Source organism: Chlorocebus sabaeus, chromosome 8 (assembly GCF_047675955.1).
Source record: "Chlorocebus sabaeus isolate Y175 chromosome 8, mChlSab1.0.hap1, whole genome shotgun sequence".
Classification (NCBI taxonomy): Eukaryota; Metazoa; Chordata; class Mammalia; order Primates; family Cercopithecidae; genus Chlorocebus; species Chlorocebus sabaeus.
Window position 1 is genome coordinate 72623253 of NC_132911.1, and position 20164 is coordinate 72643416.

Genomic DNA, 20164 nt, shown 5'->3' on the forward strand with positions numbered 1-20164 from the left:
TATAAACACTATACTCAACAAAGTCACATAGAAAAGCAAACAAACAACAAAACAAACAAACAAACACAAAATCATACCTGAAGAGAGATAAACAATTTTTTTTTTTTTTTTTTTTTTTTTTTTTTTTTTTTTTTTTTTTTTTGAGACAGAGTCTCGCTCTGTCGCCCAGGCTGGAGTGCAGTGGCCCGCTCTCTGCTCACTGCAAGCTCCGCCTCCCGGGTTCGCGCAATTCTCCTGCCTCAGCCTCCCGAGCAGCTGGGACTACAGGCGCCCGCCACCTCGCCCGGCTTATTTTTTTGTATTTTTATTTTTAGTAGAGACGGGGTTTCACCATGTTAGCCAGGATGGTCTCGATCTCCTGACCTCGTGATCCGCCCGTCTCGGCTTCCCAAAGTGCTGGGAGATAAACAATTTTTAGAGATGTTCCAGTTACTATGGCTTATAAAAAATCACGCCAAGACTGTTTTTTACATAAAGTTAACATAAGATTATCCTAAAATGTACAATTCAGTGGCATTCAGTACATTCACAATATTATGCTACCTAGTCCCTATCTAGTTTGAAAATATTTTCATCATCCCAAAAGGAAATAATGTACCCAGTAAGTAGTGACTCAACATTCCCACCTCCCACCAGCCCCTGGCAACCTGCTTTTTGTCTCTATGAATGTATCTATTCTGGATACTGGCATGTCTTGGAGATATTGTGGGTTCAGTTCCAGGCCACTGCAATTAAGTGAATATCACAATGTCAGTCACACAATTTTTTTTGTTTCCCAGCACCTAAAAAAGTTATATTTATACTCTACTGTAGTCTATTTAGTGTGCAACAACATTATGTGTAAGAAAACAACGTATATATTTTAAATAAAGATACTTTATTGCCAAAGATTCTAACAATCACCTGAGCTTTCAATGAGTCATAATCATTTTGCTGGTGAAGAACCTTGCCTTGATGTTGATGGCTGTGGACTGATCAGGGTGGTGGCTACTAAAGGTTGAGGTGTCTGTGGCAATTTCCTAAAATGAGACAGCAATGAAGTTTGCCAATGGACTCATGGAGCCAATTGACTCTTCTTTTCATGAAAAAGTTATTCATAGCATGTGATGCTATTTGGTAGCATTGTACACAGAGTATAACTTCTTTCAAAATTGGAGTCAATCCTCTTAAACCCTGTCACTGCTTTATCAACTAAGTTGATGCAATATTTTAAGTTGATGCAGTATTTTAAGTCACTGCTTTATCAACTAAGCTAATGTAACATTTTAACAATGTTCACAACATCTTCACCTAGAGTAGATTCTGTTTCAAGAAACCACTTTTTTCTACTCATCCATAAGAAGCAACTCCTCATGCATTCAAGTTCTATCATGAGATTGTGGCAATTCAGTCACATCTTCAGGTGCCGCTTCTATTTCTAGTTCTCTTGCTATTTCCACCATATATTCAGTTACTTCCTTCACTGAAGTCTTGAACACTTCAAAGTCATCAATAAGGGTTGGAATTTACTTCTTCCAGGCTCCTATTAATATAAATATTTTGATCTCCTCCCATGAATCACAGATGTTCTTAATGGCATCTAGAATGGTAAATCTTTTTAATGAACTTTTTCAAGTTATTTGCCCCCAGATCCATCAGAAGAATCACTATCTATGGCAGATATACCCTTATAAAATGTATTTCTTAAGTAATAAGACTTGAAAGTCCAGATGAAACTTGTTGATTCATGGATTGCAGAATAGACATTGTGTTAACAGACATGAAAATATTAATCTCCTTCTACATTGCCATCAGCACTCTGGGGTGACTGGGTGCATTGTCAATGAACAGTAACATTTTGAAAGGAAGCTTTTCTTCTTAGCAGTAGGTCTCAACAGCAGGCTTAAAATGATTAGTAAACCATGCTGGAAACAGATGTGCTGTCATCCAGGCTTTGTTGTTTTATTTATAGAGCACAGACAGAGTAGATATAGCATAATTCTTATGGTCCCCAGGATTTTTGGTATGGTAAATAAGCATTGACTTCAACTTAAAGTCACCAGCTGCATTAGCCCCTGACAAGGGAGTCAGCCTATCCTTTGAAGCTTTGAAGCCAGGCACTGACTACTTCTCTCTAGCTGTGAAAGTCTTAAATGGCACCTTCTTCCAGCATGAGACTGTTTTGTCTACATGGACAATCTGTTGTTTAGTGAAGCCACCTTCATCAATTATCTTAGCTAGATCTTCTGGGTCACTTGGTGTGTCTTTTCCATCAGCACTTGCTACTTCATCTTATACTTTTATGTTATGGAGATGGCTTATTTCCTGAAACCTCATGAACCAACCTCTGCTACCTTTCAACTTTTCTTCTGCAGCTTCCTCAGCCTTCATGGAACTGAGGAGAGTTAGGACCTTGCTTTGGATTAGGCCTTGGCTTAGGGGAATGTCGTGGCTGATTTGATCTTCTATCCTGACCACTCAGACTTTCTCCATATCAGCAATAAGATTATTTCACTTTCTTACCATTCGTGTGTTTACTGGAATAGCACTTCTAATTTTCTTCAAGAACTTTTCATTTGCATTCTCAACTTGGCTAAATGTTTGGCACCAGAGGCCTAGCTTTCAGCCTATCTTGTCTTTCAACACGCCTTCTTCACTAAGCTTAATCATTTCTATCTTTACCAGAGACCTGCAACTCTTCCTTTCACTTGAACACTTAGAGGCCATTGTAGGGTTTTAAATTGGCCTAGTTTCAAAATTGTTGTGTTTCAGGGAATAGGGAATCACAAGGTGAAGGAGAGAGGTGAGGGAATGACTGGTCAGTGGAGTAGACAGAACACACACATTTATTGGTTAAGTTCACCATCTTACATGGGTGTGGTTTGTGGCACCTGGAAACAATTACAACAGTAATATCAAAGATCACTGATGGAAAAAATTTAAAATATTGTTAGATTTACCAAATATTACACAGAGTCACAGAATGAGCACATGCTGTTGGAAAAATTAAGCTGATAGATTTGTTCAATGCAGGGTCTCCACAAATGTTTAATTTGTAAAGAAACAAAAAAAATTGTCTGCAAAGCATTACAAAATGAAGTACAGTAAAGCAAGGTATTCCTGTATACCATAGGAGTGAAATCACAATGTATGAACTTTTGTCTCTGACTTACTTTACTTAGCATGTTTTTGTGGTTTATCTACATGGTGGTGTGTACACTACTTCAGTCCTTTTTGTGACTGAATGATATTCCATTGTGTGGTTAAGCCACATTTTGTTTATCCATTCATCTGCTGATGGGTGTTTTGTATGCTTCTATCTTTTAGCTATCTTGAATCATATTGCTATGAACATTCATATACAAGCATTTTTATTACCTTTTTCATTATTTGGATAATTGATATTATATAATATAGACACTATGATAATTTATATTACTGTGTAATTGATTTGCTGAGTTATATGATAACTCTATGTGTAACTTCGAGGAGATGCCAACTTTTTTCAAAGAAGCTACACCATTTCACATGCTTACTAGCAATATACAAGGGTTCCAATTCTTCATATATTTACCGAATCTTGTTATTTTCTTTCTTTCCTTTCCTTTTTCTAAAAAATGTATAGCTGTCCAGTTGGATGTAAAGTGGTATCTCATTGTTGTCTTAATTTGCATTTCTCTAATGGCTAATAGTTTTGAGCATCCTTTCAAGTGTTTCTTGGCCATTTGAATGTCTTCTTTGGAAAAATGTTTATTCATGCTCTTAGCTCATTTTTTAAGTGAGTTGTTACTCTTTATTCTTGAGTTATGAGAGTTTTTTATTCTGGATACTAGATCCTTATCAGAGATATGATTTATGAATATTTTTCCATTTTGGGGATTATTTTTTACTTTATTAATAGTGTTATTTTATGTACATTAGTTTTTTAATTTTGATGGAGCTCAACTGATCTATTTTCCTTTCTTTTTGGCTTGTGTTTTTGGTGTCATATCTAAGAAACTCTTGCCAAATCCCAGGTCATAATGACTTATCTCTATAATTTCTTCTAAGAGTGATAGTTTATGCTCTTACATGCGGGTAATTGTTCCATTTTGAGTTAATTTTTGTATATAGTAGATGATGGGTGTCCAACTCCATTTTTTGCCATGTGGATAATCAGTTGTCTCAGTACCAATTTTTTGAAAATACTCTTCTTTCCTCATTGAATAATCTTGTCACCCCATTGAAAAATCAAGTAACCGTGAATATGAGGGTTTATTTTTAGACTTTCAATTCCATTCCATTAAGCTATATGTTTATCCTTTTGTGAGTACTACACACACTGTTTTGATAACTGTAGTTATGTAATAAGTTTTGAAATTGGAAAGTATGAATCCTCTGACTTCATTTTTTTTGTTTTTCTCTCTCATGATTATTTAGGCTACTCTGAGGGCCTTGAAGTTCTATATGAATTTTAGAATCAGTTGTTTAAAATATTTCTGCATAAAGGCCATTTGGATTTTCTTAGGAAATGCATTGAATCTGTGGATCACTTAGGAGAGTATTGTGACCATAAAAATGTTTCCAAATCATGACCATGTAATGTCTTCATTTATTTAGATCCCCTTTAATTTCATTAAACAATGTTTTCTAGTTTGTGTTGTACAAGACTAGCATGTCCTTGGTTAAATTTATTTAAGTGGATCTCATTCCTTCAGATGCTGTCATAAATGGAATTGTTTCTTATTTTCATTTTTAGATTGTCATTGCCAGGGTGTAGAAATAAAACTGATTTTTGTGTTTTGATCTTATTTCCCAAAATTTTGCTGAACCAGTTTATTGGTTCTAACACTTTATTGTGAATTCTTTAGGATTCTTGAAAAGATCAGATTATGCCATCTAAATATAGGGATAGTTTAACTTCTTCCTTTCCAATTTGGTTGCCTTTTATTTTTCTTTTCTTGCCTAATAGCTCCAGCTAGAAATTCCAATACAAGGTTGAACAGAAGTGATGAAAGCAGGAAGGTATCCTTTTCTCATTATTCATGTTAAGGGAAAGACTTTTGGTCTTGTATCATGGAGTGTGGTGTTAGCTGTGAGTTTTTTGAAAATGTCTTTTATCATGTTGAGAAAGTTGTCTTCTATTCCTAGTTCATTGGATATTTTTATCATGAATGTGTGTTGCATTGTTTTCCAGTGTTTTTTCTCAATCAGTTGAGATAATCATGCAGTTTTTGTTATCATTCTATTAATATGATGTGTTACATTTTATAATTTTCTTAAATAACCCTTGAATTCCTAGGATAAATACTTGGCCATGATATATAATCCTTTTAATATACTGCTGGATTTAGTTTGTTACCATTTTATTGAGGATTTTGCATCTACATTCATAAAAGATATTGGTTTGTAATCTTCTTTTCTTGTACTGTCTTTATCTTTGGTACTTGGGCAATGCTGGCTTCTTAGAATAAATCAGAATATGTTCCCTTTTCTTCAACTTTTTTGGAAGAATTAATAAAACTTGGTGTTAATTCTTCTTTAAATGCTGGGTTGAATTTACCAGTGAAGCCACTTTATTCTGGCCTTGTCCTTGTTGGGAGATTTCTTTATTAGTGAGTCAAAGTCTTTACTTGTTATAAATCCATTCTGATATTCTATTTCCTCTTGAGTCGGTATTGGTAGTTCGCATGTTTCTAGAAATTTTCTAAGTCATCCAGTTTGTTGGCATTTGATGGTTTATAGTATTCTCTTATAATACTTTTTAATTTTCTTAAGGTTTGTAGTAATGTCTCACTTTTATTTCTAATTTTAATAATTTGAGTTTTCTTTTTAAATCAATCTAGCTAAAGATTTCTTAACTTTTTCATCTTTCTAAAGAACCAACTTTTGGTTTTGCTGATTTTCTCTATTGTTTTTCTGTCTTCTGTTTCATTGACCTCTGCTTTAACCTTTACTATGTTCATCCTTTTGGTAGCTTGGGTTTATTATGCTCTTCTTTTTCTACTTCCTTAAGGTGTAAAGTTAGGTTTTAGATTTGACATTTTTCTTCTTTATTAATGGGGACATTTACTGCTATAAATTTCTGTCTGAGCACTGCTTCCACTGCATACCATAAGGTTCAGTATGTTGTTTTCATATTTTTTGGTCACAAAGTATTTTCTAATTTATCTTGTGATTTCTTCCTTGTCTCATTCATTATAAATGAACATATTGTTAAATTTTCTCATATTTGTGAATTTCCCATTTTTCTTTTTCCTTTGACTTCTAGTTTTATTCTTTTGTTGTCAGAGAAGATACTTGGTATGATTTCAATCCTTTAAAATTTTTGAGACTTGTTTTGTTGCCTAACATAAGATCTCTCCTAGAGAATGTTCCATGCGCATTTGAGAAGAATGTGTATTCTTGTTAGGTGGAATGTTCTGTATACATCTGTTAGGTCTTACCAGTTTATAGTGTTGTTCAAGTCCTTCATGTCCTTATTGGTCTTCTGTCTATTTGCTCCATTATCGAAAGTGGGGATTTTAAAATCCACTACTATTATTATAGGGCCCTCCAACTCTCCTTAAATTATGTCAATATTTGCCTCCTATATTTTAAGGCTCTGCAGCTAGGTGTTTCTGTGTTTATAATTATTATGTCTTCTTGGTGGATTATCCTTTTTAATCACTATATAATGCCCTTCTTTGCCTCCTATGATGATTTTTGTCCTAAAAACTATTTTTTTGATACTAGTGCAGCCACTCAGCTCTCTTTTGATTAATATTTGCAGGAAATATCTTTTGATCATTATTCCTTTATTATTCTTTCTCTTCTCTTCTTTTACTATTACCATTATATGTCAGCACATCATACATGTTGATCAAGTAAAAAAGCTATTGACATCTCAATCAATAACTGAATGCTATTCGATACAAATTTGCATCTGTTATTGTAAATATAATGAAATTAAAACTCTTTGGGAATAGAAGGATATTTTCTTAACTAAAATATTGCCTGGAATAAATATTTATAGAATAAAACCAAAAAGTTTTCTGAGCATTGTTCATATGTTTTAAAGAAAAAAGGAAAAAAGACATAAATATTTTAATAGCAATTAACTTCTGTGGGTAGAAAAAACAGTTATCGATTCATTAAAATAATCCCTGTCTAAAATTTACTTAAAGTAGCTACTGTATATTAATCAGAAGAACTTTCTGAAGAAAAAAGCAACTTCTTAGCCCATTCAAAAGACTGTGAGCTTGGTAGAATGTAATATCTTCAGTGCAGAGTACTTTGTTACTTTAATCCCTATGTATCTAGAACAGGGACAAACACATCATTTATGCTATGAGAATGAGTACATAAATGATTGAATGAATAAATGAATAAATGCAGATAATGTAAGGATGGATTTATACTAAAATGTATTCTAGCCTTTATGTGATACCAGTTTAGAAATTGTGCATTTTCAAGTAACCAAAAAACAGCACTTATACAATTCAAATTGGCATAGGGACAAAGATCTGCAAGGTAACATTATATTATCAATCTTCAATAGTTATGTGCTATAGATAAGTAGGTTTTGATGAAGGTTTTGCCTTGTAATGTTTTGGCACTTTCAAATAACCAAAAAATAGCAGCTATACAATGCAAGCTGGCATAGGGACGAAGATCTGCAAGGTAGCATTGTAGTGTCAATCTTCAATATTTATGTGTCATAGATAAGATAAGTATGGTTTGATGAAGGTTTTACCTTGTAATATTAAGTACTTCTACTGGTTACCTATTGTGTGGAATGGTTGTGGATGATGAGTAGAATTTTGGCAGAAATGACAAGAAAGACATTGTCTATCAATATTCTGTGCATGATAGTGAATGCTGATCCTTTATAACCATTTCAAATTTATAATCCAGATGAGAAAATTGAGGTAAATATGTTGGTTTAGGTTAAAATCAAAAGTTGATATCAACGCTCAGTTGTTTTGTTTACGCTTTTGAATTTAAGGGAGCCTTTCTCAGGGTTTTGTTTTTTTTTTAAATGATGCATTTAGCACAGAATATACAAAGATAAATAGCTGGATATTTATAGACTGTCATTATAATTTTAGGGAAAAAAGGGAGTATATACATACATATATGTATAGAAAGTACAAGCTACACAAATATTAAAAAATGAGGACAGGAGAACAATAGCTGAAAAATCGTGATATGGATATACAGAAGGCATGAGACATGAAGTAATTATCTCATTATAATCAGTTTTCAGTATTTCATAACCGTAGTACTGGGGATATTTCCTGGCATATTTAAAATGAAAGTAAAGTACTCAGGGAGAACGTTCAGATAAGAACATTAGCATTTTTTAAATTTTAGAGAACAAGGTTGAAAGTTATTTTGGTTCAAAAGAAATATATAGACAGTATCTCAAATGTTATGTGGAGGAAACAGTAAATTTGTTTTAAACTCACAGAAACTATTGGTGGAGGTCATATTGAATTAGAATTTGATGACTACAATAAAGAATTGTTCAAAAATTAGCACTCCTTGATATACAATAGACTGCTCTGTAACATAGTGTCCTCGGGGAAGACTGAGGAAAAGCCATTTGCAAGGTGCTGTGGGTGGCCTCCTGCACTAGAGTGAGCTCTGCGTCAGTGACCCCAAAGACTCTCTTGAATCTCAGATTCTGTCATCTTCCTCTACAGGTTTTATTAGATAGTTGATACTGTTCTTCTATTTCTCATTTTCCCTGTGGATATTTTTAAAAACATTTTTAAATGCTAACCCTTTACTTTTAAGATGTAGTATGACTTAAATAAGGTTTTCAATCTATCAGAAAAGTTTAGAGGTGTTCTTATCCAAAGACAGTATATCAGACAAATGACTTCCCAAATTTCTTTCCATTACTTATCAAAACAGCTTTTGAAATCACCCAGCATGGCTGATTAGATCATGATTATACCATGGCTTTGGTTGTCCTAGTTGGATTCCCATGATAAGTTATGCAAGATTTGTTATATGTATCAAATTGTCACAAGCTACAAAAACATCAAAAGAAATTGGTCTCAGCTCCTCTCAGAAGTTGCCAAGGAAAAGTTCTTGGGTACGGTATTAATTAGTTCTCTATTGTACAGCATATAATTTTCCCAAAACAAAGTGGCTGAAAACAGCAACAATTTGTGGTTTCTCATGATTCTGTATGTAGACTGGTCAGTTCTGCTGGCCTCACCTGACGTGCCCGTGTGGTGCATTCAGTGGGTAGGTCTGCAGGTGCTGGGCTCAGCTGGGATGATGGGAACCTGGGCTGTGTCTGGTAGATATCTCGGGATATTGACTAGGATTTGAAAAAAAAACCTGAGTTCTTGTTTTGTAAATTAAAAAGAAAATATAAAGAGAGACCTTGATAACATATAGTAATTAGCAGAAAATCGGATAATGTAGTGATACAGATTGCAGATTAGAGAAATTATTCAAAGAAGGTTAACAAAGTGCCAAAGTTTTAAGGAATCTGACACAAATATTGTTTTTTCCACTCCCTCATCTGAACTTCTCTCTCTTAAGCCTAGGTTCCTCCATAGGTTTCCCATGGGGAATGGCCTGTAAGGTAGCAGTTGTGGGCCTGGAAGTGTTTACTGGATTGATCATGGTCACTGTGTCTACTGTATGTTGCTAGCACACTAGTGTGTTAATAATTTTAGCTGATATCTCTGTCCCAGGGTCCCTTAAACCAAGAAGCTCAGGTGAGGCAGTGGCATTCATTTTCAATTTTTAATTTCTAGGTTTATTTAAATGACAGAATGAATATTTATTTATTTTGACAATGTAAAATATACAGACCTGTAGAAAGAGAAATAGTCTCCTTCACTTATCTCCCCTCAAATTCTACTCCCCTAGAAATAGTCTGTATCTTCGTATAGTCTTTTCCTTGTACTCATTAGCAGATATGATATGGATGGGTTAGTTTGCTGCATAAAAGTGACCTTAAGCTGTAGATGTTCTTAAGCAATGTGTTTTTATTATTTTAAAATGCATTGTCTGGCTATTAATAAAAAGAAAAATAATAGATGTTAGCAAGGATGCAGAGAAAAGAGAACTCTGTTTTTTTTGTTTTCTGAGATGGAGTCTCACTCCATCACCCAGGCTGAGTGCAGTGGCACGGTCTCGGCTCACTGCAACCTCTGCCTCCCAGGTTGAAGCTATTCTCTTGTCTCATCCTCCCAAGTACTGGGACTACAGGCGCCCGCCACCATGCCCAGCTAATTTTTGTATTGTTTTTGGTAGAGATGGGGTTTCTCCATATTGGCCAGGCTGATCTCAAACTCCTGACCCCATGGTCCACCCTCCTTGGCCTCTCAAAGGGCTAGGATTATAGGCGTGAGCCACCATGCCTGGCTGAAAAGTGAACTCTTACACACTGTTAGTGGGAAGGTAAACTAGTACAGCAACTATGGAGAACTGTATGGAGATTTCTCAAAAAACTTAAAATAGAACCACCATTCAATCCAGCAATCCCCCTACTGGGTATCTACCAGAGGAAAAGCAAACATTATGTCCAAAAGATACCAGCTCTCACATGTCTATTAAAGCACTATTCACAATAGAAATCAATCTAAGTGTCCATCAGTGGATATATGGATAAAGAAAATGTGGTGCGTATACACAATGAAATACTACTTGGTCATTAAAAAAAGAATGAAATCATGTCATTCTCAGCAACATGGTGAAACTGGAGGTTATTATCTTAAGTGAAATAATCCAGGCACAAAAAGACTAATATTGCATACCCTAACTTATATGTGGGAGCTAATAAAGCTGATCCCTTGCAGGTAAGGGAATGAAAGATAGATAACAGAGACTGGGAAGGGTGATTGGGACATGGGAGAGAATGAAAGAAGTGGGCTAAAGGGTAATATAAGCATATGGTAAGATAGAAGGAATAAATTCAGTGTTTGATAGAACAGTAGGGTGACTATAGTTAACACAAGTGTACTGTACTCTGTCGATGCACACCCTAAGTGTTGGTTAAATATGTACTCTATGTTGATATTATTATAGTTAATTAATTAACATTGTTCACAGTTAAGCCATGCAGTGACTTGATTACTACATGTTATGTACATGTAACAAAATTTCATGTATACCTTATATATTTGTACAACTAAAAATAAAAATAATAATAAAATGCACTGTGGAAATATCTTTATGGTAATATACTTAGATTTAACTTGCCCTTTTAAATAATTGCATGCAATGTGAATGTGAGATGATTTATTCAACCATTCCTTTGTTGAAGGGCATTTAAATTACTAACAGGGTTTCGTGGTCACAAAATATTTGCTAAAATAAACAAAGTCTTGCACTTTCTGTGAAAATGAGCAACCTTGTACATATGTATTTAAATACAGGTGCTTTCATTTCTTTATGATGACTTTGCCAGACATAAGATTGTTGGGTTACAGGGTCGGTGCATTTTTCATCGTAATAGAAATTGCCAGATTACTTTTTAAAAAGGTGACAGAATGATATATTTCGTTAGGTGGAGACTATTTCCTATGTCCTTACCATATAAATATTTTTAAATTTTATTTTATTTTTATCAAAACATAATGGTACATGGTTTAAAAAAAGTAGTACTGAGAGAGTAGTGTCCTTTTTTCTACCCAACTCGGCTCCTAACCTGCAATCACTTTCACCTCTTTTAGATGTTGCTTCTGATCCCTAAATCTACACAATCAAACATAAGGTTCTCTTCCTTTTTAAATGTGAGGCATTATCTCTTGACATCCTTCATACCTTGTGCTCCAAACTCTAACCTCCATCTCATCCTGGCTGTATAGTAATGCAGTTATTTCAAATGTTGATTAAATATGTATTCTACATTGGTATTCTTACAACTAATTAATTAATATTGTTCATGGTTGAGCCTTAGATGTCCAACTGTTCTAGAATTGATAGTTCTCTTGCTTTTCTGCTTGCTTTGTTTACTATGTACCCATCTCTAATGTTTTGCCAAACTCTACCCAAAGAGTTAAACCTTCTTAATATGATCAGAGACAAGTAAACTTAACTTCTATTTTATAGTTATCTTTTATTTTAAAAATTTTTAGAGACTTGTCTTCTGTAGCCCTCTGTCCTCTTGCTCCATGTTTGACTCATTGGTTTCTAGACGACTTCTCAACTGCCTTTTAGACTGTCTTTCACTATCTTCCTGAGAATTCCCTGTTCCTTTTCCGTATTGGGAGAGTGGGAGGTCACCTGTTTCCTGAAATCCAAGTCCTGCCAGTTTTTGATTTACTTGGTTATTTTGGTAGAGTACCTCCAGTAGGAGCTTTCTGTAAAAGAATGCTTTTGCAAGGTAACTTTTTCAGTTCTTCAAAGTATCCTAAATGGTTCCTTAGTTGGGTATACAGTTCTAAGAAGTACTCTATAGTTGGAATTTGGAAGGAATTGCTTCTTTGTCTTCTTAGGCCAAGTGTTACCTGTGAGAAATCTGGTATTAATTTGATTTACTACTTTTGCCCCGAAAAGTTTTACGTTGTTTTCTTTATTGCACTATTAAAACATGTTTTAAAATATGCCTTGACTTGTGCTGGACATTTAACGGGCCCTTTAAATCTGAAAAGCAATTAAGTTCTTATATTATTATTACTTTGACATTGTCCTCCTGGATTGAAGCTTTAATATTTAAATAGTGTGAGATATTGACTTTCTTAGCATCCCTCTGTTCAGAGACTTAGGTTTCAGTTTTCTTTGCCTTGTGAAATCCAGTTACCAATCATCCATCCATTTTGCATCTTCTCTCAAAATATATTGCTACTTCTTGCCTAATAATGTCTTCTCTGCTTGTTCAACTTATTCTTTGAGGAAAGAAATCCCTTCACTGTAGTGTCATTTTAGTGGGAATTTGAGGGGTACATGAAGATAAATACATATATTTAGCCTTCTATGAATGTCCTAAAAATATTTACTAAATAATTGCCAGTTGCTGTTGAGGGAATTAGTGTTTTTTTAAGCTGATGACATAATACAAAGTACATTTTGCCTGTGCGTTTCTCTCTGTGTTATATAAATGATTAGTTTTAAGTCAATACCTGACTTTTCTTTTCTCTATAAACTCCACTACACTTCCCTTTACTTTTTCAGTTAAAATATTTTCTTTAAACCTGGCTTCATATCTTCCCCTCTGTTTTCTCACAAGAAAACCATCTTCAAGACAAACATTTTTTTATTCTATACATTGATCTTGGTACAATCTTTCACATAATGGTGAATGGTCAGTTTGTGTCATTATGTAGCATGCTTATGAAATTACCATTTTTTTTAAACATAGTGCCAAGGTCAGTAGAGCATCCAAAGTGGAACTGGAGGACTAAACCACAAAGCCGTGATTTTGATGAATTGAATCACATCCTTCAAGAGAGCAAGAAGCTGGGGAAAGCCCTTGAGAATCTCTCCCGAAGTAAGTTCATTTACTTGATTATAATTGAAACTCCTAACCAATATTAAAGCAGAAGCATTCATTACTCATGCCAGTAACCCATTTATAACATCCTCATTCTAATTCTGCAAGAGGCTGAGTAGTTCCAAGGGCATGAGATTGGAAAGGAACTTGATTTTGCATATTATACAGATTCTTGGGTAGACTGATAACATGGAGTAGAAAGAGCTGTAGAACTCCTCATAGCTGTTTGGCTCCAACATTTCTTCATGGTTTCTGTTATTTAGTTTAAATGTGCACCTAATGGTAGCTTCTTCATTCTTTTCTTTGGAAACATACTGTTTTGCATCTTTCTAATCAATTAACATACCCATTGCCTCTGTGAGTTTTTGATGTCTCTAAACTTCTTAAAGATGGTAGCTGGACCAAATTCTTCTTAGAATCTTTTCAGAGCCTAGCACGATGGCTAGGGATTTAAAAAAAAAAAATGAAAGCAGCATCTCTGTAATCTGAGGACTTAGGTTATGGTTTTGCTCTGCCATCTGTGACATAAATCATAATAAATCAGATAAATCATTTAACCTCCATGTGCCTTGGTTTGCTCATCTCCAAAACAGAAAGACATGATTATACCTCCTTCTTCTGCTAGGTGTGAAGGCTTAAAAATGATACATTTCAAGTAAAACCTTTTAAATAACTGTTATTGTCATAAGAGTAGGCAATTAAATGATTATTTAGATTTAATAAATTCACTTATATATGCAGCCATACATATACATTTTATGGTTTTAGTAGTGAGTTAAAAGTATTCCTATATTTCTTTGGTTTCGTTAAGTTTTTCTCAATTTTAAAAATTAGGCACCTTTAGAAGCCCATTGATGCCATGGCCTCACCAAAATTTTATTTTATTCCCGTAGAATACTAAAGATTTTCAGTGGAAAGTAGTTAGAACACCAGCAAATTCTAGTGGATTGTATTTTAGGATCTCTATTTTTATTTTAGATATCAGAGTTTTACTAATTTCATGATTTTTATCAAAGGTAAATATTTTCTTGCTATATTTTGAAAGAATATATATATACTTATATATGTAGTTATACATATTTACATTTGGTATTGTATATGTATGTGTGTGTGTGTACAGCTTTAGTTTTTTCATGCCTCTTCATTCATAGTTCATTAGATCCTTCCAGATTTTTGTGCAGTGAATCCTTTTCAGAAGTTAAGCTGCCTTATCACAGGATCTTATGCTTTGCTGTTAGTAAAACCCTCTGAATGGGATTCCAGAAAGCTCCATGTTTGGTTAAATTTCCTTTTGTAGAAAATAACAGTTAAGTGAGTTTTCAGCTTATGACTATATTATGTTTATGAAAAGAGCCTGATCCTCTTCATATGACAAAGGCACCATATTTATGAATCTTACCCTTTGGAGCAAAGCCTGAGGATTCTTTATAGCCTCTCAATTTACCTAATAACATGAACTAAAAGAAGGGTGATTGAAGAATATGTCTGATCATTATAAAGACTTTCAAATAACACGTTCAATCAGCTGTTGTCCTTTAAAATGTGACACCTGCTTTTCAAACACTTGTTATGCTGTTGTTAATTTGTGAGGTAGTATTTGCTCTGTTCCCCCAAATTTTTAATACAGGGATTTGACTGCATTTCAATTATGTAGTGGCCCACATTTGTAGCAGAAGCGCCAGAATTCAAGCTGTGGACCCAGAAAACCTGGCTGTGGCCTTCCAGGTTGTCTTACCCCATTTGGGTTGCTATAGCAAAATACTGTACCCTGAGTGACTTATTAACAATAGAAATTTTTTTCTTATAGTTCTGGAGGGTGGGCGGTCTAAAATCCAGCTGACACCTTTGGTATCTGATGAGGACCTCTTTCTTGGTTCCATAGATTGTATATCCTAGCTGTGTCCTCACATGGTAGAAAGGGCAAGGCAGCTCTCAAAGGCCTCCTTTATAAGGTCAGTAATCCCAATCATGAGAAAGGAACCCACATGTCCTCATCACCTCCCAGGCTCCACCTCCTAACACCATCACATTGCAGATTAGAGTTTAGCTTATGAATTTTGGGAGGACACCAACACTCAGATCATAACACAGGTGGAGCCCTACAACTGAGTCCAATGATCAGAAGCTAGTGGGGGCCATGTTTAATACTTGCAGGCAAGCCTGGAAAACAATAAAGACAGTCCTTGGTCATCAGAGTAGAAGATATACAGGTATAGGACATTATTCCTGGGATAAAATAAGGGCCAGAAAAGCTATCAGGTGACTCCATAGTGAGGCCAGAATGAAGTGTCATAGTCAACTCCTATAGACATAGTAGAAGGTTGCTTTTGGCTTCACTTAATGGTTTTAAGGGACTCTGCTTTCTTAGGGTATTCTGGTGGGATTTATGTGAGTTAAGAGGATGGCTGGTTACATATAGAAGACTTGCTCTTTTCTTTGGCTATTTTTCTGAGCAAAATGATACTTTCTTGGAATGACTTGAGTTTCTATGATTTTCTGTATCTGAGCTTTAATATTAAATTGTCTTAGGCACAACGTGTTTACTACCAAGTTATCAACATGCCTGCCCTGGTCAGTATACACGAATACAAATGCAGCTTTACTGTTTGCTGATGATTGTTTATCAGTCTACTTGCCCAGAGTTTAGCTATGTAATGGCATTCCTACTTCCTCCAACTTGAACCAGGATGTAATTCATTTTCATCTGACTCTTACAACAGTTTCAACTTGTTAACTCTTTTTCTATGATAGTAGCTTTATTACCCATTGTTTTAATTACTAGGAAGACATAGGGGATGGGATTTTCTTCCAGGTACTTTCATAAGGAATACTCCATGTCTTGATATTGTGGACCTTTCTTTCCGGTGGCATAGCCATTGAGGCAAAAGGCTGAAAGTTTTTAGTGATCTAATTTTAATGTAGTCACTGATGAGAATTCACTTCATCTTAGCTGTACAGTCTAAAAAAACCTACATATTTTAGAAGTATTTTTTTTTAGTTGAGATCGACAGCAAATAATCATTTACATCTCTCAAAATGATAGTTATTTCAGCTCATCTACTGCCAACTTTTAGAGACTTAAATGAAATGAACACACACACATACACACACACACACACACACACACACACACGACTCAAATAATAGCAGGGAAGACTAGATAGTCTCTTCAGTTTGCAAATATGATTTCTGTTTCAGTAACAACTGTACCATGCTATTTTTCTGGCTTTTGTTCAAACCTTTCGATGTAACATTTTATCTTGAAGTCAATCATAAACTGTGGCAATCTGCATGATATTGCTCTCTTGTAAAGGCAGACATGTTAGAATGACTCCCACAGCAGCTTGTATCACCACATAGTCATGATGAAGTAGGCATAGTGGGTTTTTGGTGCCTTGATCCCTCACTTTCTAGCATTTCTGTACTTTCCTCAAACATTACTTTTTTCTTCCCAGGAGCCTGGACTCTTACCCATTCCTTCAAGTGTTTGCCCCCATCTCAGTAGTAATTTACTGCTAATTCGTTGAGGCCATGATGTAGTAGTTGTCTGATTCTTTCCTTTAAAGGACACACCTGATTAGGGCAGAGCCATGTAGAGTAATCCCCATTCTGATTTGCTCAAAGTCTCCTGGTTAGTATTCTATTCAAGGGTGTGATAACCCTTCACGCTCAGGAGGCCCACTCAGAATCAAAGAGGAAAAGATGCCACAAAAGTGAATCCTGAGGGCCATCTTAGAATTCTGCCTGCCATAGGTATTATTATTGCTATTATTATTTATTCACCTATAGCATGCTCCAGCTAAGCATTTTCCAGTAGAAATGTAATGTTTGCCAGGTATACATTTTATATTTTCAAACAGACACATTTTAAAAAGTCAAAAAGAAATATGTGAAAACAATTGGAATAAAATGTTGTATTTAACCCAATGTATCCAATTATTATGTTTCATTGTATTCCATATAAAAAATTTTCGAGATATTTTATGTTCTTTTTTTTTTTTTAAATTCTAAGTCTTTAAACTCTAGTGTAAATTTTAATTCACAGCACCTCTCATTTTGGAACTAGCCACATTTCAACTGGTCAGTAGCCACAGGACAAGTGGCTACTGTACTGGACATCACTGCTCTAATATCAACAAAAAAACCCCACAAAATCTCTTCTCTTGAGATTAACTCCAGACATCATCGGTTTTCCTTCTTCCTCCTTCATACAATGTTTGAAAGAGTAGTTATGATGCGGCATCATTGTCTGGGGTAAATACCCGAGGTTCATTGTCTGACACCAAGGGCATGGAGGGCACAGACACAACAAGAAGTGGGTTTAGGAGTGGAGGTTTAATGGGTCAAACAAAGAAAAAGGAGAACAGTTCTCTCTCTTGCGAGAGACAGGGGTGCCCAAATGGGACTTCTGGCCTGCTGCAGAGTGCACCAGATTTTATAGACAGGCTTGAGGAGGCAGTATCTGATTTACATAGGACCCAAAGATTGGTCAGACCAGACATGATGTTTACATAACATGCCAGGAAACTGGCTGCGCCACCCTAATCTTATTATGCAAATAGACTTTCCACGTGGCTGGCGCCATGTTGTCTGCTCCCTACTGCACAGGTGGTTGGAAAGGAAAAGGGAAGAGAGAGCCACCATTTGAATGTCCCTACTCCCAGATAGCCTTTTCCTATTGGCACAACTGCCAGCATTCACCCATGCAAGCTTCCAGCTTGCTTGTCTGTCTGCAGCTGGATTTTACAGTCTGCTCTTTGCTAGAAAATAAAATGATTTTGGAGCTGCTTTTCATTAAAAGGAAAACCTTACTGAGGGCTTCCTTTCCCTCACTACCTGCCTAAATAATTTCTTTTTAACTCTTGTATCAGTTAGTGCTCACTGTCTCTACTTGCTCATCTTCCTTCTACTCCTCAAAGCAATTATATAATCGTACCTATACTTCTGAAACTTATCTCACACTGGTCACCAAGTGATTTCCAAATTGCCAAATGGCATAAGAAGTTTTCCAGTCCTCATGTTACAAAATTTCTCTGGTAGTTGTAAACCCCATTGATTACTCTGCCATTCTTCAGACTCTCTGTTCGCCTCCTTTCTGGGAGCTGGCCCTCCATCCTCTTTGGATGCCCTTTGCATCACTTCCTGTAGGTCTCATTCAGGAGTTTATCTTTCTTCCCTGCCACTCTTAATGCTATTCCTATGGTTCGTGATTCACCCTTTGCCTTTGTCTTTTCAAGTGCTCTCTCTGTTCAACCTCATTCACCCTCATCATTTATCACCCCTACACAGCTAACTCAAATGAGTGTATTCATTCACCCTTATCATTTATCACCTCTACACAGCTAACTCAAATGAGTGTATTTCCATCCACACCTTTTATGCGTTTTTACAACATGCCGAAAGTGTATCTCCACTTGGCTATCCCAATGCCATGTTAAACTCAATGTATCCAAATGGACCACACCTCCCTCTTCAAATGTGACCTTTCGGCTGCATGCTGTGTGTTAGGTGGTGATACTGTAACTTACCTATTCTTCCAAACTGGAACCCTTCTAGATTCCTCTCTCTTCCTTACTGTTCATAACTGATTAGTTATCAAATCTTGCTAATTTCCCTCTAAGACATGTTTTGAGTCTGGTTTATTTCTCCACTCCTATCAATATCTTCTAGTTCATCCTCTCAACTTCTCTGACCAGATTATTGGTTTATCCATTAAAGATATTTCATTCCTGCCCTGTGTCAGAAAAAAAAAGAGGACAGCCTCTGCCCTTATTGAGCTTATGGTTGACTGGACTGCTATAACTTCATGTTTAGGAGAATTTCATGGCCAAAATCTCTGTGGCTTGATACAATGTAAATATTTTCTCACTCAGAGAATAGTTTCATGTGATGTTCCAGAAATGCAGACTCCTTCCATCCTATCATTCTACCATCTTCAACACGTGACTTTCAAGGTTGCTGCAGAAGCAGAAAGAGCCTGTGGAAGATCATGGGGCAGGTTTCTAATGCAAATCATGGAAGCGGCATACATTATCTGCCCACATTCTACAGCTAACTGCAAGGGAGCTAGGGAAAGTAGGCTAGCTTGGTGCCCAGGAGAAACAAGGAACACACACTATTGATTTGCTTCTCCGTTCTGCGGATCAGCCTTCATTGTAAGTGTAGTGCCTCTAAAGTGAAAGCCTGACATTCACTTGTTTCAGGTATTCAGTGCCTCCCTAAAACTTCAGAGAAAGTGCTCCAGGATCTGCTTATGACTTTCTTTATGCAGCACACTCCCTCAAGGTTCCTCTTTTCCATGCTTTTGCTTATGCTGTCCCCATAAGCCCTGAAGTGTCACCGGTGGTCAGCTCCTTCCACTGCTTCCCTCTTCAGCAAGCCACATTTACTCTTCTCTTTAGCTTCAGCTCAAATACCACTTCCAAGATTATTTCTCTGTTGCTGTCCTCTTCTGGGGTGGATTTGCATCCCCTCTCTTTGTGCTTCTATATGTTTCTCTGAACACACTTATCTGCTATAATCTGCTTTATTTATCTCCTCTGGACCTTGAGTTTCCTGAGGGCTGAGCCACTTTGCTCTTGCAATCCCTAGGACTTGGCACAAAGTTTAGCACATAACTTGGTTACAGTTTGCTTGAAGAGGGCTACCTCTGGTTCCATTTCATCCTGATCCCTCTTTTATGAGACCTCCTCCAACTCTAGCTTTCTTCATTTAAACGAGCCTTCTGCTTTTTAAAATGTGAGCCTTTGGGATAAAATGACA

At 35.9% G+C, this 20164-nt stretch overlaps 1 protein-coding gene across 3 annotated transcripts in view; it reads left to right on the forward strand.

Annotated features, from left to right (window-relative positions):
- The window catches only part of C8H8orf34 (chromosome 8 C8orf34 homolog), a 480957-nt gene that overhangs the window by 116445 nt on the left and 344348 nt on the right, over positions 1–20164 (forward strand). For all 3 annotated transcript variants that reach the window (XM_008000806.3, XM_008000808.3, XM_038000419.2), the window contains exon 4: positions 13271–13399. In XM_008000806.3, coding sequence (XP_007998997.2) covers positions 13271–13399 — 129 coding nt within the window. The remainder of the gene's footprint in view (positions 1–13270; positions 13400–20164) is intronic.